This window comes from Psittacula echo, assembly GCF_963264785.1.
Source record: "Psittacula echo genome assembly, chromosome: 1".
Lineage (NCBI taxonomy): Eukaryota > Metazoa > Chordata > Aves > Psittaciformes > Psittacidae > Psittacula > Psittacula echo.
Window position 1 is genome coordinate 124,281,949 of NC_137735.1, and position 22,483 is coordinate 124,304,431.

Sequence of the window (22,483 nt, forward strand, 5' to 3'; positions counted from 1 at the left end):
CTAACAGCGCTTAGGAGTAGCTCTCACAGGCTGAAGCACCAAAGTAGCCAAGGCTGCTGCTACCACACTGGCATCTCCCAACCTAGATGCCCAACTAATCCTAGGCCATAGCTCAGAAGAAAGCCTCATGTAGTTTGGGACAGTAGTTAATATATAAAATTGCAACTCTGAGAATAATTAAAAAAAAATACATACTTCATGATTAAGTGATAAAGTGCGAGTACAAAATAGTTAAACTATAACTTTAGCTACAGAATATTTCTTACAACATGACTTTACCCTACTAGTAACTATCATGTGTGACTGAGGTTCTGTCACACATGCCATGGAACATGAACACATTATTCAACCACCCGATAAACCATATCCATATCTTAGCTTATTCCGGGGTGGCATGTTTGCATATGCTAGCCCCTGATACATCTTTGGCATTTTAAGTAGTGTAGGTAGCATAAACAAGTAGGTGCAAGCATCAATTTGGAACATTTTTAAGTGCCTTCAAACTCTTTTCAGTTTTTCTTTCTGGCATTTTTTCTAAAATAATCATCTTACCTAAACTTGAGCTGTGTTACAGGTTCTGTTAATTGCTATCTGATTATATTTATGTCATGTACTTGCCCCAGGCTTGATTTTGAATCAGGAAAACCTACTGACACAAACATGAGCAAATTATGATACAGCCAGGTATTGGTCTCTTAAAATTCAGTAAGAGACATAGCTAAATAAAAAGCAACAGCTATCGGCCACTGTTGCCTCTTGACCAAGTAGTACTTGTTGGCACTGAAAGTGGGTTCACTTCTAACCAAGGCCAGAGAGCATCTGACCAAAAGTTCTTCCCCTACACTACACTCCAGAAGGTCAAAGACTGGACTCAAGCCTCAGACTGGAAATTTTACCATCGGCTGCTGCAGCCCAGGAAGCCAGTGAAGCTGCAACACTGAGGTGGGTTCCAGCGCTGTCTTGAAAAGGGACAGATGCAATTAGGAGCAATTTCTTAATCCACCTGTCAGTTCTCCACAGAGTTATGAAAGCTGGCTCTCTTCTGAACATTCAGGTCCACAAAGGCATTAGGATCAGAACTAACAAAGCACAACAGCCTACACTGACATTTATTTTGACATTTATGTAGTTGTCATTTATCACACAGGTACTACGATTAAGGTTCAGAACTAGGGCAAGCCTGCTCTTCGTCTAGAAGAGAACCTGGTCTCTACAAAGATAAAAGGCAAAAATAATTTGCAAGTAGCATATAGGGTAAGCCCACATAAGTAAAAGCAGCTCGTTCCCAAGCCTAAGTCACAGCATCACAAAGGAGGTAAAAATATATAAAAACGAATAAAAAGTAGAATCATGTATTCCCCATAGCTTCTACAGAAACCACATTGTTTCTGTAGTTGTGTGTAGTATAGCTAAAGAACTATGAGATATGAGATTGTTATTACAATGCTCTTGATAGTACTATATTTAAAACATGCTATATTTTAAATATACAAATCAGTACATAATTTTAAAGTTGAACTTTCTGAAGTGCTTCCAAAAGTTACTGTTAAAATTAATTCAGGCTTACAGCATACAAAGGATACCAAAATCATACTTGATTAATATTTGGTGATTTTAATAAAAATCATCATTTTAAAAGCTATTGATAAGGAGAGCTCTTTCCAAGATAACAAGTTTTAAATTTTAAAGCCAGTTTTGTGTGTTTATGTATGTACACATGTAAAGACAGACAGCTTCTTTTGGACTGAAGTATTATATGCTCAGATAAACAGAACAAATCTGTACATAAACATGAGGACAAACAAACACAGAGAGATTTCATAATCACAGTAGAACATTTTCAAGTCCATTTATACTTGATTAATGTTATGCTTTAAACAAGTTCACACCTGTCATGCAAGTTACTATGTTATACATCTGCAAGATTTTTCTGGTTAACGGTAAAACCCATATACAATTACACGTAATTTGAGGGCAAAATACAAAACTTGTTCCTGATGGAAAATGTACCTGTCCCTTTGCTATCAGGTAAGCAACAATCGAAGTATGTCCGAACTGCGCAGCCAAATGAATACAGCTACATCCCTCTCCATCAATTAGCGACGGATCTGCCCCATATTTCATCAGCTGTACAACCATGGATAAGTGACCCTGTCTAAAGGTAACAAAACACAAAAAATAAACAACTGATTAATGATACACAGAAAAACTATTAAAATTTTAATATTTGAATACATCAAATGTATTTAGCAGTTACTATATTACCAGAGCTCCTGCACTTCAACTCATACTTTGAAAACAATTGTCATGAACCAATTCTTGCAACTGAATATGCACTATCATTCAAACAAGCAAGTTCTGTGCAGCCAATGCATTCATCACGTGCAATTTACCCAAGTGTTATATAGCAAAAAGCCAGTCAATAAAAAAAAAAGTTGTGAGTTTAGAAATCTAGTTTATAAATCTAGTCTACTCCGACTTCTTCCAATCCACATATGAAACCTGCTATTTTAAGAGATGTCAAATTGGCTATATACTCTCACTTTTTGTAGGGCATATGGTTTATCTTTCTAGTATTGAAAACAGTAGCGAAATAAAAATAGGAAGAAAAAAAGGAAAACTGAAGGCCTACACTTCCTCCACACTACATTAAAAGCTTAAGCATCTTTTTGGCATAATGAGCATTGGCATATCCTTCTTGTAAACAAGGTGCCTAACTATACAGTTTCTGACATGAGCAAAAAGGCCTTTTCAATCTGTCAGAAGCAGCTTCAGACACTGCTTCACAGAACAACAGACTACAGCCATGAATACCAGGAAATTTAATCAAGCTTTTGTGCTATTAACACAGCGAGTGATCTGTAACAAGAAGAAATATACAAGCTAAAATCTTTAAGGGAGGCTAAAAACCAAATTCTCATCTTTAGTAAACAAATTACTTAGACACATTAAATGTTTTAAAAGCTAATTTTCCAAGTCTTCTTTTGCAGTCTACAGTAAAAAATATTAATATGGACAGTGTTCCTTTGTATCCTATTTCTAGGTGGCTGTGTGAAGGTGCAGCTACTACTCAAGGCTGTCTTCATTTTTCCCAGCCATTAAGTATTCTCTGACCATCTTCTGCATCATAAGTATGATTTTTAAGTGCATCTTAAAAAATTCCATACACGTAACAGAACACTGCAAGTACAATGTCACACAAAAATCATTCCAAGCCCGATTTGCACAAGGGCTGCCGAACTTCAGCAGATTGACAAAAATAAGATCTCCAAAGTAAGAATAAACCAAGGTGCCTATACACTCTAATTTTACTTTACTCCTTTCCTATCACAGTAATTAACTTCCTCTACATGAGAAAGAGATTAGACAAAAACTGAACTATATGCTGAAAGCTCCTGTAGCTCAATCATACTACGTACACAGTGTGCCCGGTTAACAATGACGGACTTAATTCTTGTACAGAGTATTCCATCTATATACAGCAATTTCATAAATTGATCGATAGCATATTCCAAATTAAACACACAAAAAGAAAATTCCAGAAGATTTTTCACCACCTTGTTGCCCAGTGAAGTGGGGTCGAATTTAAATCTCCTCCAAGCTGATCAACGATAGCACCTTTTGATATATAGTATCTGGAATAACAGAAATAGTAAGCATTATTGTTTGCCTTGGTTAAATATAGAGGACAAACAGTAAGCACATGTGACATTATGCAAAACAGGAAGATAAAGATCAGAAGACCAGAACCTTTCCTTGCCTTGATATAACCTCCTTTTCTATAGATCATGCATATACATTTAATTTTTTACCTTTCTGATGCAGGTTGAGAGAGTAGGGACACTTTCTACCGCGTTACTGTATTTTAAACGTGATGCTATTTCCTAGTTTGGTTCTAAGGTAAAACAGAATAACTGCTATGTAAGTATATTAGTACAATCTGTGCTACCACATAAATATTTAATAAAATTGATTCTTCTAAAATATTTAGGGGTTGCTGCATTAAAAAGAATTACTGGTACAAGAACATGCTGCTAAAAGACTACTGTATTTAGAGAATTTTGGCTAAATGGCAGAATTCCATACAATTCAATTTGCAGCATGTATCACCTCTGGAATGGCCCTGACGAAGTCATTGTTCCAAGAACTTAAGTTACACATTTAGCTAAGTGCTAAGGTTTTCACATACTTCTCATTTGTTATTAATCAAAGGAAAAAAAAATAATCTGAATATCTAAATGATGGGCTAGAAATTATTTTTCTCTCAAGAACATTTATGAAAAATACAAGCTACCTGTAGCAACAAAGCAAATTACCTATATTTAACCACAGAAATTTATAGTCATAGTCATTTGTACTGCTTCTGTGAACTGTTTTCATTGCTGCTTTATATGGGACTCTAAACTGGCAAGATGACTTTTCCTTTGTGAAAGAATACACATACATTACAAAGAAATAAATGTTTTTAATAAACAGGCCTTATCAGAAGGCTTCTAGTTCTTCATTCACTACTATATAAGCCAATGGGAAAAAAAGCTATTACTAACAGACCTTTGAAAAGTACTATCTAGCTATAGATTTTTAAGTGGTTACACGTTTCAAGTATCTGTACCTACAGACCTTTTGCTTTCAAAATACCATTCAGGCATATGCGAATGATGCTCTCACACCCACACAAACTGTCCTTCAAATCCTTAGCACTTCGTTTCTGGCACCTCAATTTCCTCCATGTGTTTCAAGACATGGCAAGAAGGGTGGCAACAAACAGAACTATCTGAAAAACATCACTCTGTAAGTAATTATCTTCTTTTTCTCTAGTGCTTATTGATTCAGAAACTTCAAAAACAGCCCAAAAAGGAAACTTTTGGAACAGAAACTGAAAAACACATTAGTTGTATGTGTCCACACTAAAAACATCTCAAGGAAGAGTCCTTTCATACAGTTCCTTTAGAGCCATCAGGCACACTGAAGAATTTCAGCACACTTACTGAAGTCATACAAATTCTTGTTTTTATCATAATTAAGATCTGCTCTGATTGCCCACTCTGCTTGTTTCCAACACCACAAGAACAAAACTGCAACAGCTCTTGGCTGAAGTTAAGCTTTTTGAAATCTCAATGAGATCAACCAAGGATTTTGTGAAAGTCTGGGTACACAGAAAAGACAAGGTGGTAGGTGAAAAGATAAGTTTGTATATAAGGTAAAGGGACAATGTAATTTTGTTATTGTGGAGCAAAGTATCAGCTACCAAAGAACAAATCTGAAAAAGACACTAGGAAGCTATTTAGTCTCCCTTGCGAAGAAGTTCCCAAGGAAATCTTACCTAGATAAAAGACAGTACAGATAAATTCACAGTCAAAGCTTGGATCCATCCTGCTGATGTGACAGCCACTCATGGGGAGGTGAACATTAAACAGATTGTCTTCATTCAAACACTGGTCCCCGCAGAAACACAGAATATGTTCAGATTCTACTGAGCAGCAGCACTGCTTACTGGTTAGTGCGTTTTATTTAGAAGTAAGAACTTGCAGTTTGACAAATGGGACAAAACAAGGCGGTGATCTCCTGCCAGATGGCACATTTTATGTTTCCTTAAGAGTGTTCTTAGACGAAGCTGAGATTTATCACTGCATTTCAGATTCAGCACACAAAAATGGTGAGATTTTTTCTGCAAAACCAGACTGAGAACTTAATCTCCTTGTCTAGGTAGACCTTGCAGAAGGAATGTTGTGCTTGATGAGAGTGTCCCTGGTAGAAGGAGGAACTTGGCTATTCTACTCTCAGTGAGTCATCTAATCTTCCATACTAGAAGATGCTAAGTGTGCAAGTCCTATTTAGGCAATCTACTTACATTCAAAGCAAGCAGATCTGAAAAGAGGTCGCCTTAAGAAGAAAATACTTCCACTGATACCCACTTAGGATCACTAAGTCTTTGTCAGGCATTTGAAAACTGCCCCAGCTTGCATTCAATACTTGCGGATTCAAAGTGCACACAGTCACTTTTACTAGAAGGAGGAAAAGTAGAAGAGAAATTAATGTCTGACGAAAGTTCAAAACAGGGAACAGGGAAATGCAGGCAGTAGGAATTGTAGAGATAAAAGGCCAATTTTTTGCATTTTTATAAAACTGAATTGAAGACAGACCAACAGATCAATGTCATGATGAAACAAAAGAGTAACTCTGTGGATGTCTGACACTGATGTTGTAAACTAAGAAAAGGTTATGTAGTCTTTCTTATAAAATATCAATGGGTTCCACCATTATCCAGATTGAATCTCAAGTCTCAAAATAGACAGGATGAGGAAATACTAAAAATAAGACAGGTCTAATTCTAAGCCTGCACTCTCCACAGACGAGCTGCTTAGCCACTTCATTGGGAAGACCTTACACAGTCAATACCCAGTAAGGCACTGAAATTTGGTATCATGAGAGCAGACCACTTACACTTAGGCTCCATCTCTGTGATACCAAGCTTACTAGCCCACATATTTAATGAAATTATCCACTGCACACAATAGGAAAATAGCAGAGACTTTGATAAAGATGTGATAGGATCAAATAAAACCAAAATTTCATTCTAAGGAAATAGAATAAACAGTGTCTCTCAGAAGAGAGAGTGAGAGAGCACCTGATAATGCTGGGTGATATAAGCTAAACTAAATCAAGACCCCCTAAAGACAGAGGAACTTAAGAGCACAAGAACTGCATCAGGAGGAAGAAATTCCAGATACAGCTAAACACATTGATAGTCATGTACACTTCCGTAAACAACAGGAAGAAAATGCTATGCAGTATGTCACAGTGGTAGGGAAGCTTCAAGAAGGGACAGGAGCTTTGACATATCGTTGAATATAAAGGAAGAATCCGACATATTAGACTTAATTGTCAGGGCTCATAGCAAAATAACTTGAAAGAGACAGGGATGGTACAATTAAAACTACGTTGAATTAAAATTCTCAGAACAAGTTTCCAGCACTCAAACATAGGTAGACAGATCTTCCTAACATATAACAAAGACCTAACTGGCAATTCAGACAGATTTAAGCAGACTTCCATCTATCTGGATGTGGCATTTTGAACCATCTCTATGTCAAATAGAATTGCTATAGCAGGAAATTGTTAACAACATGCTTGGAGGGGGAAAAGAAAAGATAAAATACACCACAAAACCCTCACAAGCTTAAGTACTTTTCACAAATTCAGCTTTAAAGAAGGACCAATGTGGAATTTAAAATTTGGGCCAATTTTACTCTATGAATGACAGAAGGTCCCCAGATTTTTGGAAGGAGGTTTTTTTGTTGTTAAGAAAAAAAAAACCAAACTAACAAACAAACGGGAAAAAAAAACCCCTTTTTTTCTTAAAAAAAAAAAAAAAAAAAAGCCGTAGAATACATAAAATGCTAGTGAACTAAAGCATTAAGTTGATAATCAAGTATCATGCAGGTAGATTCATTGCACTGTGAAGCTTAATACAGAAATCATACATAAATTAATACAGAAACATTATGCACAAAACAGGCCTATTTTTTCAAATGGCTCATGTTTTTAAATGATGATAGTTGTCTCAATGCTATTCACTTTTCAGATGTTACAAAGACCTACCAAATGAGATGGAATATCTGTAATACAAAATGGCTTCCAAATAAGCCCAAAGAAGATGAACAATTCATTGCATATATTTCATTATGCATTCAAGATGGATAAAAAATTGACCTCAAAATATAACAACTGCTTTTAGATGCTCTTCTTTTCTTAAAGAAAAACAAGTAGCCGAAAAATTGTATGCATTTCAGTTATTTCAGAGCAACTCATAGCCATAAAGACCCAGGACAACCCAGAAGGAAAATGGAATGAAAAGGAAGAACACAATAGGATTATAATGTACTCTCACAAAAAAAGCCAAACCAGGTTATTTAGTTAAATCAGGATTCTATATCGCTTCTGCAAGAGACTCTTTCAGTGTGCCAGAAAGCACATTGGTTACCTATTTTATTACGAAAGGAAGATACCAAATGCAGAATTATGGTTTCTACTGTAAGCTTCTACCCACAATAAAGACATAAAACCTTCTGTGGTATCTATTGCACATAATCAAAGTATTTCTTTCAGAAAAGAAATCAGTTGGACGGGACCTTCAGAGAACACATAGCCTAACCATCCCTGATCTAAGCACCCAGACCATGTTGTCTAGGACCATGTCCAGTTGGGGTTTTAGTATCCCCAAGGATGAGTAGTTCACAACCTCTCTGGGCAATCTGTGCCAGTCCTCAGTCACGCATCGTAAAATAAGTGTATTGTAACGTTCAGACAGAATTTCACACGTGTTCATGCCCTCTGCCTCTTGTCTTGCCACTAGGCGCTAATGAGAAAGCTCTGCTTCTGTCTCCTTTACTCCCTCTCTTCAGATATTTATATACATCAATAAGATTCCAGGTATTATATTACCAGGTATCTCAGGTACTTATATACATTGATAAGACCCTTTCTGAGGATCTTATATAGACCGGAGAAAAAAAAAGCCTTCTCTATGCTAAGAAGCCCAAGCACTCGCAGCATCTATTTATGTCAGATGTTCCAGTCCCTTAATCATCTTTGCAACCCCAGTAAGTCCATACCTGCCTTGCAAAGGGAAACCAACAACTTCACACAGATGCTCATCTTCAACAGTCAAGTAGAGAGGAAGTATCACCTCCTTCAACATGCTGGCACTGTTTTTCTTAATGAGGACCCAGTATACCACTGACATTTTTACCAGAAGGCTGCATTGCAGTCAGCTTCCCCAGCAAGCTCAGGACCCCAAAGCCCTTCTCATCAGATACAAATCTTTATTTGTTTACCTATCTTCATCCGTTTAACCACCTTTTAAGAGAACTGCATCAGGACACAAAGTCCTTTAAATGCAAGAAGAGAAACATGAACCCGAGATCTTCCAGAAACTCAAGATCTGGTCTGATGAAGGTGCTGGTGGAGGACATACATGGGGAGAACATGTTTAAATGAAGATGTTTTGCATTTGGTTTTATGTGTAAGAAAACACATTCATTAATAAGAATTGCTTTGAAGAGGCCTGAAAATATGCAGTTTATGTCATTTTTTTGCAGTTTACTGGTAGAGGGGAAAAAACCAACACGTTCTATACACATTCATGATTTGTTAAACAGCAAGAATTACTCCCTCAGAATTTAAGCTCTCCAAGTTCTGAAAGATAATAGTAGGTTTGAAAACAGTCTCAAATACGAAACTCTAGATTTTATTAACTGAAAAGCAAAAGACTACCCCAAATCCCACAGCTCCCATTACTAAAGATTTTGCTATTAAGCACAAGAAGAGGTGCTACAATGTTACCTTTTTGTAACAGCTGTGTTTTAAAAATGCAAAGAATCTATTTAAGTTAGAACTTCTTAAAATGCTGAATCAAGTAGGAACTACCCCTTGACTCATGTTAATCTTGCTTCTTCAACATTCACTACCACCTAGTATCAAACTTCCCCCCGCCCCCCAAAAAAAAAAAAAAGAAATTTGGTGTTTAAACCAAATAAAGAATAAAGAACCAATGAAGAAATTGCATGTGCAGCTTACTAGCTGTTCCACCAGTTTATCTCATCTAAGAAGAGTTTGAGCTTGACTTTTGGACATATAACAGGTCTTATTTCTGTTACCTGTATCATCAAAACATTGCTGCTGAAATGTAAATTAGGTCTGCTAACTTCTTCCCCCTCCCCCAGATTTCAAAACCCAAAATTGAGATTTTACAAAACTCAAGATTATTTAATACCTTAAAAAAAGAATTCAACATTTTTTAAGAGCATGATTAGTTTATGATTAAAATGTAATACATACTTCACCAGATCTATCCTGTTGTTGATTGCAGCCCAGTGGAGAAGCGTTACGTTTTCTTTGTCTGGTTGTCGTACATCGTAACCTGCTTCCACCAATTCTCTACATCGTTCATATATTCCATACCTTGAGGAAGAAAACAAGATTTTTTTTAAAACTGTTACCTTACATAAAAATGCATTTAGCAAACATCATACTTATGGTCACAATACAAAACCTTCCACAGAGGAGAAATGAAGAAAAATCTTTACTTTCTGTTTAGGTAATATTATAGATCTCTTGCAACAACAAGCTTCTGCTGGCAGAAGATATATCAATTATTATAGAAGTTAATCAACTCAAGATTTTACAGAAAACTTGTCTGCATGGCAAACTATACAGCAGAGCAAGGCAATATATAAAACAGTAGTGTACCAAGAATAAATAGAACTCTTCTCTTCCCAGGGCCTCCACTACATTTGTTTCTCCCACCTCTGTTCTCCTTTCTTTCTATCTCCTGAAGACTGCAAGAGCTTAGCTAACTGATTTGATAGTATCTTACTGAAATTCAGCAGATGACAAGATCATTAGGTTAACTACAAACACTAACCAAGCTCAAACACTTCCCATTTTTCTTCTCAGATAACAAATAGCAATCTTCCTGATATAAATTAGTACCATTTTCCTTTATATACCACTTCAAAATTCCACAATTTAGTATTAAATTCTTTCATTAAAGATTACTATTAAATGTGAACTACCTTCAATGATAAAAAACCCATCTGCATACATTTTGAAAGTTGAAACAAATCAGGAAGCATAAACATCATGTAAATATCTCATTCATGACTAACTCCAGCATTAAAGTTTGGCTTGAAGCTTACCTTACCATTTATTTTTAGTGACAATAAAAGCAGTGCAGGAAAGTAAGTAAAGATCACATCTCAACATCTGCACAACCCACAGGGATTTCTCAAGTCTCAAGAAGGAGACAGATGTGTGTGCACATCCTGAAATCAAGACCACTGCCTTGTGACACCCGACTTCTGCAAGAGCAGAATTTAGCATCCTCCTAAAGTTTGGATTTAAGTAAGTTTTCCTTATGCTGCTCTTATGTTCTACTTTCTGCAGAAGAGACAGCCTTAGTCAACTTAAGGCTCTTCTGCTCTAATTGATCAGCTCTCATAACTGACAGACAGACCTCCATTCCAGGGCAGTTACTTTTTCTGTCATATATCTGAACAGATCCTCAATCTGGACAGCGCTCCAATAGTGAAGCCTCAAATGACCTAAGTCAACAAACCTCAGGAATGCTTCCCAAGCCTATCACAGGTTTGAAGCACATAAACCAGTGGACACTATTAAAAAAAATCAATAAATAAAATTAAATAAAATACTAGACATAATCTACCCAGAACATGTTGCTTTCAATTTCTTAGGAAAGTTGCACTAGAAATTCTGAAAAATGCTAGAAATTGCTGCCGTACCTATAATCCTTCCAAATATTACAAAAGATCAGAACAAAGACTGTTACATGCAGTACATACCAATTGGCAACAAGCCTGTAAAATCTGGTCCCTCAGACTGAGTGAAAAAGCAGCAGTCATGCATAATTTTCACAACAAAGCTTAGGTTTTAATCATTATTGGCAAAGGGGGAAGAGAAGAGGTTTGGTTTACGAAGTCTTAAAAATATGAAACCAGCCAGACAAGATATACATAGTGAGACACACATAACTGCCAGGAAAATTGATAAGGCTGTAAGTCTGGCAAAACTCGAGATGCACTATCTCCCAAATCCCAGTCCAGATCAGCAGTGTGGTCTGATGACTGCCTGTTCAAATGGCTTAACATATGACATTCCTAACTTCCCCAAACCCCACTGCTTAAAAGGCCAAGAGATATGAAAATGAAAGAGAGCTAAGGCAAGCATGTGATTCATCTCTTCAGCCTGTTGAGGCAGAAAGCTTTTGCAATGCCCCTAGAGAAGCTCTGATAGGATGCTGTAATTATGCTCCACTGATGTTTACAAATAGTACTCTCTAAGATTCACCCATAACGGCTTCTAGGTCCTGGGCAAAGACTACTGGATGGGTTCAGATATAAGGAGTAGTAGGAATAGATTATTCTCTGGGCTTAGCATCATAGATTTCCTCTCCTACCAACTAACTGGAAGGCAAACTTCAAAGTACTTCCTACCACTTGGCCACAAAACAAATCATGAAGTTCTGCAATACATCTGAAGAGCGTTCCCAGGAAAACAAAATACCTTCCAAAAATTTAAGTGAGTGTGAGGTATATAGCAATTTTTTATTTAAGTCACCATCAGTCTGACTCTTCTTAGCAATTTATTTCAGTATCTTGAACTCAATCATAATGAATCACAGAAGATGTAACACAGAAGGTATAATTTAATAATTCTTCAATTTACTAAGTTGTCACCAAAGAATTTAAGGATCTAGGCAAATAAAATTTGCCTAGCAAAAAAGGTTAAGAAATTGCAATTTGCTCCTCTTCCTGGAAACATCAGGTTCTTTTACTACGAAACCAACCACTAAATCCAATGCAGTCATAGCTTCTTGAGCTGTGCCCTAGAAATCAAGCATTCTTCTCTCACATACTACCTATAGTCTTCTTCCATTGATTCGCTGCAGCTGATTTCACCTTGCCTTCTCCAAAGGTTCATGATGCACTGTTAGACTACAAAATGAGAAAGTCATCTCTTTCAGACACTCAGCATAATCATGCTTATAACGTTGCTATAAAGGGCTCTATGCCCTTCAAGAGCAAGGAAAGGAGGACAGGAGTCAAATCCTCACAATACAAGATACTTATGTGTTAATCTAACAAATTTTCAAGCATTTTGGTGAATTCTAGAGGGTGACTGTCATGCTGTAAATATCAATATGAAGTATAATTAAAGCATCCTACTGAACTTCCCTTGTTCTGAAAGAAATTGAACTAGTTCTTCCAGGGCTAAAATGCCACTGTGCAAGCTTATTTCACTATTACAGTCTTTAAGCCATTTTGATAACTAACCTGTAACATTTGTCATTGTGGGTTAAATTTATCCTGCATTTAATACTTTCAAAAATAGTATCCTAGAAGGCTTTTGCATTTTAAATAGGTAATCCATTCTTTTAATCTTTTTCTGCAAGCACATCGACTCTTGGAAATAGATACTGCCAGCTTTGCCACGATTAACATAAAATTTGGCCACAGTACTAGGAAGGAATCTCTCTTCAGTGAGCACATCACCATGCCAACAAACAGTAGGTAAGACTGGAGCAGACTCCTTCAGTTTGCTGTCATCATAACTCCAATCAAAGCTGTTTTAACTGGAAACGCAATTAGTAGAAAAATGATTGGGTTTTTATCTTTTGAAGTCTCATTCCCATGAACGATGGCGGTTAAATACTAACAAAGCCTTTCGTACCTTCTCATGGGTTTTGCATTAAACAGCAAGATAGTTTTGTTTTCAACACCAAAGGGACAACTCAAGAGCTGCTTAATTAACAGTTAACAATGATGTTGAGAGACAAGAGAAATTCAGCTCTTACATGTGTTCCAAAGCCTCAAATTGTCTAAGCAGTAGTGGCTTATTAGCCTTCCACATGAACTGCAGATACATTTCACTTTCAGCGATATAACCAAACTCTATGGGCACAAATGACCAGGCATACAGAACATATACCCATGTCAGCATCTGCCCATCTTCTGTGAATAGCTGAAAAAAGCCAGGAGTAACTGTCACTTTGGCCAACCCTCACCGATTTAAATGATTCCGTACGTATCCTATTTTCTTACCAGTTACCCCATGAATCATGAGAAATAATGAGAAGAAAAGCATGTTCTCCGATGTATGTCAATTTTTTTTTTTTAACAAGATTCAGTATATTTCATCTTTTGTGCTGCACTATTTCACAATGCACACAACTTCATTTTGAATGACCTCAATGAATAAAACTAACAGAAAAGTTAATCTTGTGATAATGAAATCTTAACACTTGAGCACAAGGAATCAATCTTCTAGGAGTCACAAAAGCACTCATTAAGATCATTAATGTTTAATACCTATGTTCATAGTGGTTGTTTGACACACTTTCAGCATAGTGAGAATCTGCTCAGGTTCACTACTGAAAGTCACAATGCAAGGATTAATGGGGCTTTGAGCAAACTGATCTAGCAGAAGGTGCCCCTGCCCATGGCAGAAGGGTTAGAACTAGATGAGTTTTAAGGTCCCTTCCAACCCAAACCATTCTATGATTGTATGATTTTGTTCTCCTAGTCATAATCCATCATACACTTCTCCACCTGTGAATATTAGCTACTTTTACCTGGTTTCATGGCTTAAACGATTTAAAACAAAGGCAGAAACTTAAAGTTATTATGTTAACAGAACACTCTTGCCAAGACATCACATTCAAAGTTACGACTCCAGCCTTGGATGACAAAGAGTGCCAGAAGAGATAAACATACCCAACATCTCCCCATTAAACTTCACTTTTAAATCACGACTTTTTTACAAGACTCCATTCCCTTGCAGCTCCAGTGAGAGCACTAAATTCTATCTCAGAGAAATTAAACCACTACACAGCCCACCCTCTGATTTTGTAGAAGCAGAAGAAATTCAAACACTTTCTGTGCAGTTGAAAGTGAAATACTTATTAAGTATGAAGTATTATTAATGTTCCTTCATTGCAATAGCAAAGGCAAGAATGGATGATTTTTTTACTGCTGCTTTGAAAACAGGTTTTCAAGTACATGAGAAGCCCGATTTTGCTTTCAGAAGAACAGTGGAAATATTTATATGAATGAACCAAATAATTTTGCTAGAACCAAAATACCAGATGCCAAGAGAGCGCACACATACTATAACATTTGCAAGACAAAGGGCTAAGACACTACTACTTTTAACACTACCTACATGCCCTTAGACAGGTTATAACAAAGCCAGTGAAAAGTGTCCTTTATAACAATAGATATTCAAGCCAGCAGAAGTTTCTGCAGAACAAACACACTGAGAGCCTATTTGTGGTGTAAATCATGCCTTAGGGCTCCATACCTGTGGGAGAACTTATCAGGAACATGATGGGGAAAAAAATACAAATACATATTTGCAATGAGAACATCATCTGAATCTTTTTTCTATAGAAAGTTTTAATTTGATCCTAAGAGATTATTAGATTTGTAGCTCAGTGTATGAGTGTATGAGCATGTTAATTTAACAAGTATCCAATCTACAGACTAAGAAGATAAAGCACACAAACAGTTCAACAAGATATGAAAGAACAAATACGTTTGGAAAAACGTGTGCAGTTTGCAAGCTCTTATTTTCCCTTGCTGAAAAACACAAGAGCAAATGCATTATTTTACTAACATTGTTTTATTTCTCTATAATTCTGTATCCATAAACTCAACATCTCAAAATAGAATTCTATACTTAAACATATGAAGTACAGATGAGTTTTAAACCTTTTTATCTCATTTTTCATCATAATCTTTAAGGACCTATGTTCCCCCTTTTCTACAGAATTTTTTGTGGCACCTTACTTACACTAGCACTAAAGTAAAAAGTAAGCCACCAGATATTTTAATCTAAGTGAATATTGATTTTTGAAGGCAAGTGGTAGAGGATAAGACCTCCAATTCTTCATGTATATAAAATATTATATTTCTACAAAAGTGATTAACTACATTTTAATAGGAACTCTATAACTTTTTAATAACAGAATAAATACATTAGCGGCATTATTTTATTTTTTATTTTGATCATTATGATACCTGGTGAGTTTATTTTCTGCCTTTAAGACATTTTTTTCCCATTAAGACAGCTGCTTTACATAACATAGCCTTCTAATCCTAGTAAATACTTAAAGGTGAGTTCTTCCTCTAGTCAGGAAAGTGCTGTCTGGATATCACAACTTGATCACATACCCATGCTGACAGTCCCCCTTCCCTGTGATATTAACCATTAGGGCTATGATACAGAACTACACTCCTCTTCAGTGATAGTCATCTTCTCTGTAAACCACATCTTCCCATGACTGGGAAGGAACATAATGGATAACTCACAGCTCTGTTGATTCTTGTTTGAGGAGACTAGAAAAGAATTATAACTCAGTTGAAAGCATAATCAGTCTAAATTTGAGGGCTAGCAGGGACAAATGTGTTTTAGGGTTTTAAACATGCAATGAGCATACAAGGATGGAAGCAGGTAACCTGTAAAACCACTTTTGCTGTCGTATTTCCATGCTTTTAAGAAGCAGATAGTTTGATGTTGTGACAATATTTTTGTTTCTAAAAATCTTTTAATATGATGATTGTAGATTGTAGTATTGCTATTAAAGAATCTAGAGCAACAACTGGGGAGTCAGCCAACATCTATTTCAGGAACTTAAACTCCTCACAACTAACACTGAAGTACATACTTCCTAAACCTAAATGGGGCCTATGTCACATGCAGAGCTGCAAAGCTGCTTTCAACTGGAGAAGATGCTTTTTAGGAAAAAAGGAAAAAAACTTTTAAGAGGAAAAAAATTAATTAGCTCAGCAAGAGAAATAATAGTTTAAGCATTCAAATTAGTGGTACGAGAAAAATCTTATGAAACTCTCTACCACCTCAGCTCATTGAAGAAAAGTGACAGTCATGGTAGTCTTTGAATGGTAAACAACAGAAAGCTAAAAACTAGCTTCATGACAATTCTTCAGAAAGTTACTATGTACTATAGGACTGTATAGCAGGCAAATTTGTATAACTCATCTGCATTAATAATGCAATTATTAAATTTGCACATAGTTTACTTCTACAAACCTTTCTCAGCAATAAACTCAGTTCCATACAAGCAGTGAAACTGCAGGATCAAAGACAAAAGAGGAAATTACACAGACACATATTCTTTCTAACCTATAAATGATATTGACAAATCAAGGAAACATCATGTCTGTGTATCAATGTTGCCCACTTACCTCTTAATCATCACCTACAGAAAATAAACATCACTACCAACATGAAGAAAACCATATGTTCGCTTCCAACAGTCTGTCCAGCAACCGTCTATATTTACAGCTTACCATAATTCCTCATGCATGTTTTCATAAAATGCTCATAAATTTGTCGTAACAGTAATTTTGTAGAGTTCATTTCTGAAATCTTCTACTGCTGTACCTGCAAATACAGTTCACCTCCCATTGTGTGCCAATAAAATCCATTTTACTGCTTTTCAGCTAATACAGACATAGACAAATCTAACACTCAAAAGTAAACTCACTGTGTGGCTTTGACAATGTCCCAAGTGCTGTAGTCATCAATGTGGCTTTTCCGTCCAAGAGATTCACTATATCCATGGTTGTAATGGCTTTGAGGCTTTATTTCCTAAAAAAGACAAAACTTGCTATTAGAATACCAAAATCAGAATTACTGAAGTTGCTCAAACAATAATAATAATAATAATAATAATAATGCTGTAAGCAAACTAAACCCAGTACCCAGTTCAGTGAACTATAAAGCTACTCAGATTTGCGGGTGGTAAGCTGACTAGCCACATTTCTACATCTTGCAAAGCAGGCCACCGCATTCTCTAGTGTAGATTTCCAACATCTCCCAGGAAACACGACTAGTAATAACAGAGTTCCATTAAAGCCTACACTGGAGTATTTTTATAAAAGGTTAACAAAAAGTAACAGTAATTTCTTTTGCTTAGTTTTAGATTTTGGGGTTTATAAATGCAATGTAGCATAGCTAAAAAAAGCTACTGGCCATAAACTCATGAAGTCTTACTCTACCACAGATAAATGTTATCCTTCAAATAGCATAGTCATGTACCTTCTAGAAAACTAATTGGGAATAATTAATGCCAGTGACTAGAACCTACTAATACTTTATTGATTCTTCAACTCCAGTCCCAGCTCTAGAGGTAATCTTTTTACGTTTAATCTATGGATCTCAGAAATCAATGACACAACCATGACACGTTCTTTGCCAGATACAGCTCCCTACAAACTTAATTCTTCTGAAGAAAGGCAACACTTCAACTCTCAATGTTTCCCTTGGTGGAATTTATATTAAAACACTGTACTGACAGATCACTAGGGCAGAAAGATGCCATTTTTCTTTACAAACTACATGCATGTGAAGGTTAGCTCAGCAAGCTAAAATTGAACAATGGATTTTACACAGCTGCTACACACTTTTCCATTTGTTACAAGTACTGCAGCTGACTGCCTTTGTATCAATCGTGCAGTTCAGCACTGACATGTAAAAAAGTATGAGAAGTATTCCAACCCCCCTGCCACGGACACCTTCCACTAGACCAGGTTGCTCAAAGCCCCATTCAACCTGGCCTTGCACACTGCCAGGGATGGGGCAGCCACAGTTTCTCTGGGCAACTTGTTCAGTGCCTCACTGCCCTCCCAGTAACGAACTTCTGGAGTAAACTATCAAGAAGGTAGTTTAGTTGCAAATCCCAAAGCTCTCAGTAATAATCTCAAAACAGAGTAACTTCAGTTGAACATGTTTGTACTTGTTACATATCAAGGAAATTTAAAAAAATAATCAAATCTAATGTGTTACGTACATTTTGTCGCACTAAATTGTACTAAATTAATGTAGTCACTTGTATAGTTTGAACACTTACGACATTTTATATATTAAAAAAATTCAAGAAATTCAAGTGTTTAGAGCTTTTAAACCAAGTACATAACATCACTGAGAACTAGCACAGCAAACGCCTTCATTTTCAAAACAGGTCTATTCTAATGCATAGATTTTTCTTTAAAGAAATATTTTTTTTCGATTTCACACAGCACCTAAACAATCAGGAGAGTGCATCTTTCCTTGAGCACAATGTTATTTTGTGGCATACACTTTTTCTTTCTAAGCCTGTAAAACTAACTATATTAATCAGTTAAGCATTGCCAGCCTAGCAGAAAGGTTGCTCTGTTGCCATCTTTTCAGGAGAGCCTAAAAGTGTTAACAGGGCATCTGCTGTCATCCAAACTACACATTACAAAGAATTCTCTTACTACCCAAAAGCACAGCTTCAACTTTGTATTTGAGGAAGGCAACAGCTTAACCAAACCTTTATTTTCACCCAGCTACTACATTAGACAGTTGTCCTGGTTTAGCAGTAGCAGTCATTTTTTCTACTGGTGCAGTGCTGTGTTTTGACTTTCGACCTTGGGAATAATACTGATAAAGCTGATGTTTTCAGTTGCTGGTCAGAATGTTTAGACTGACCAAGGACTTTGAGAGTCTCATGCTCTGCCAGGGAGGAGGAGAAGCTGGGAGGAAGCAGGGACAGGACACCTGACCCAAACTAGCCAAAGAGGTATTCCATACCACAGCACGTCATGCCCAGGATGTAGAACTGAGAGTTCCGGGAAGGGCTGGATCATGGCAGGGTGGGGGTGAGGTACCGGTTGGTGAGCGGTTGTATTCTCTTGCTTGTTATTTCCTTTATCATTATTACTGTTAGTGGTAGCAGTAGTGATTTGTGTTATACCTTAGTTATTAAACTGTTCTTATCTCAACCCGTGGGAGCTGCATTCTTTTGATTCTCCTCCCCGTCCTTCCAGGAGCGGAGGGAAGAAAGGTGGGGGGGGAAGTGGACTTCGTGGTTCTGATTTACGGCCTGGGCTTAAACCACGACAACAGTGTTATCTGAAGAAAAGATGTTGGAAAAGATACCAGAGGACATTACTATTAAAAAAAAGGTAAAATAAAAGAGAAGACTAAATAAATTCATTATTTTGTCCCACATGATTTTCTCTTCTCTGATATTAGAGAAGAAAAAAAAAAAAAAAAGGCAGGATTTATACAATCTCTGTTCACCTGTTATTACACCACACAATTGCAACAGGATTTTACATATCAAATTGCAATGGTCAGACTGCAAATAGATAAAGGAAATTCATTGTCCTGCAGCACCTGAGAGTAGTTCAATGGTTCAATGTATTTCTTTGCTTTCCACAGCTGCTGGAAGAGGAAAGCTCTCTCTTTGCATTACCTAACAATTATTAAAAGCAAACTGAGAAACCTGGGTTATTTTTCAGGCAGATGTTAATTTACCAGGGAACACTTATTTCTCTTAAGCTGCATTTTTCTGAGCACTTTAAGCACACCAGCTAGGCTTCTGTTCCCTTGAGCCTGCAGTAGCCAGTCAAGACAGCTGTCCACTGACAAGAATTATAAATTCATTTCAGCCTAAAGTCATCAAGAAACCACAGCCTTCTGATACTAGTACTTTCACAAAAAGGTTTATGGGAATACAGCAAAATCTTAAGTATTAATTATTAACCATGTAAATTCAAAACAGTAAGAGATGACATTCCTTATCCCCTCCTACAGCTTAACAACTTTTACTAAGGACTAGAGGTAATGACAGTACCCTTAACTTTCAAAATGACATCATTTTTAACCTCCTTTTGTACCGATAGCACCTCTGAACTACTCTTTTTATGCTGAAACTTCCAGATGACAATAATGCAAAATAGATTAAGTGATTCCAAAGTTAGATTTAAGATGATGACAAATATGACTGCCTGACAACTAAATCAGTAAGCAAGAAACGGTTGTCTCCTTTTCCACTAGAACATACATTAGCATGAGTCTTTATTTCATATAAAGACTCATGACAGATCTAAACTTGAAGTGAACCCTAAGTTTCCTGATTTACTAAGAGAGTTGAACTTGTATTTTACAGGTAAGACCAGGTGAAACAATTCCTAAAATCCTGAAAGGTATACAAACATCACAGCCTCCAACATCACACAAGAGTCTTCTAAACAGTGTTAACTGTGGAAAAAGGATGACTTTAGATTCACCTGAAAAGTTGATGCAAATATGACTCATTTTGGAAGCAAATAACTTAAGACATATTCCAGGAGCATATCAAATCTGAATCCTCACCTAATACACTCAGTTCTCTGCAGTCTGCATGCAGATTCCCAAGCTTAAGAGTCAAAATGTATCACTTGGCATTATCCATGCAACTTGATAGTAGCAGCATGCTGGCTACTATCAGTGCTATTCTACAGGATGTAACTAACTCTTAACCAGCATTTTAAGCACCTAGTTTATGACCATGATCTGCAGAGCGACTTTTGAGCTCCTAAGTCAACAAGCTGCCAGGAATTAAGGTAAAAGAGAGCCTGGATTTTTTGAATCACAGTAATACTTGGTCCAAATCACCTATCAGTGACTGGGTGAATCCAGTCACTGCAAACAGCACTGTTACACACTATGCTTAGCTGGCAAGGCAAAATACAGGAGGCAAGGCAGCAGCCAGCAACAGGAAAGTGCCTCTTCATTCCTAAAGAATTTTTTTCAGGCTCTGAAAATCGTGTGCAGGGCTAGGGCATAAATACAGAAAGGTAATTTCTCCTACTTATTCTAGAAAGAATGATTTAGAAAGAAATAAAGACTAACAAGTTAGTTAGAAAGTATACACACTAAAACTCCTCATAAATGTACAAATACTCACCTGTTATAAGATATGGCTTAAAATAAAAGCAATAGACATGGCTTAGAATAAAACCCTGCTAAAGCTGAATAACTAGCAAACACTTTACCTCCCCACCCCCTTCTTTGGCAAGTTCTGTATTTTTAAGTGTTTAGCAGGGCAATTTAAAGGACTGCTATTAAAAAAGCTGGGGATATCACTCTATACGCCTTGCTAACCAAATATATAACGGCTTCAACGCAGCCACAACCACCAAAGGCTGTCATAATATGTGCAGGCACAGCTTTAAGTCAGCAGCAGCTGCCTGAACAAAGCTGACAGTGCCCAGGCACCATCACACATCCTGTTCAGCCTCACTAGGACCAACCTCAGGAGTGAGCTTGCCTAATGTTAGTCATTCTGCAGCAGCAGCTAAGCTAGAAAGACACTGCAAGTACAACATTCAGGAAGCAACTACTTTGAGGGTTTAACAGAAGATTAAAACACACAAAATACAGATTACTTCCTCCAACCTTCTGGACAGAAAATAAAGCTCTGCTTAAAAATCTTACACTCATCTAGATTACTTGTCCACATTTATTAAAGGAACAAGCATTTAAAAAGTGGAAAAATATCATTTATCTCACATTTACATTGTGCCTTTCAAAGAACTTTGAGTATCGTCAGTTTCACTGTCACCATTTGGTCTTTTAAGATCTCACCTAAACCAGCAAAGAATGAATCTCTTCTAAATTCATACACCCTCATGCAAATTTTAGCAAAATAGCTAAAATTCTTGAAACTAATACTTTTTTTAATCATAACAGATTGATAACAAAGTAACAACATAATGTTTTCACCCAAGAATAGGTACCACATTCACAGATGCCTTCAACAATATTCCAAAGTGTTAAAATATTTACTTCCATGATGAAAATTTTTATTCCAGGAGAATTTAACTTTACAATGATGATCCACTGTTAAGAAACACTAACAGCTAATTCAGAGATTAAAAACTAACTGAAATCCAAACACATTTATTTGTTGATATTTTAATCTCTACTGACAATGGCTCCTGCACAGCTGAAAGGAAACTAAATGGAAAGTAGAAGAGGAGAGGCCTTCACTGATTTACAATAAGCAGGTTGCAAACACTAAATCTACTTATTTTATCTGTTTCAAGAAGCCATTTCCAAGCATGACTTGAGCCAAATTATCAGTTTACCA

At 36.6% G+C, this 22,483-nt stretch overlaps 1 protein-coding gene across 6 annotated transcripts in view; it reads right to left on the reverse strand.

The window, feature by feature from the left end:
• ZDHHC17 (zDHHC palmitoyltransferase 17) overlaps positions 1-22,483 on the reverse strand; it is a 74,756-nt gene that overhangs the window by 37,446 nt on the left and 14,827 nt on the right. For all 6 annotated transcript variants that reach the window (XR_013958870.1, XM_080638877.1, XM_080638876.1 and 3 more), the window contains exons 2-5: positions 17,087-17,190; positions 9,841-9,963; positions 3,558-3,635; positions 2,011-2,155 (exon numbers count right to left, since the gene is read on the reverse strand). Coding sequence is in view for 5 of the 6 variants with exons in the window: in XM_080638877.1 (XP_080495003.1) it covers positions 2,011-2,155; positions 3,558-3,635; positions 9,841-9,963; positions 17,087-17,190 (450 nt within the window). In the remaining variant the exon portion in view is untranslated. The remainder of the gene's footprint in view (positions 1-2,010; positions 2,156-3,557; positions 3,636-9,840; positions 9,964-17,086; positions 17,191-22,483) is intronic.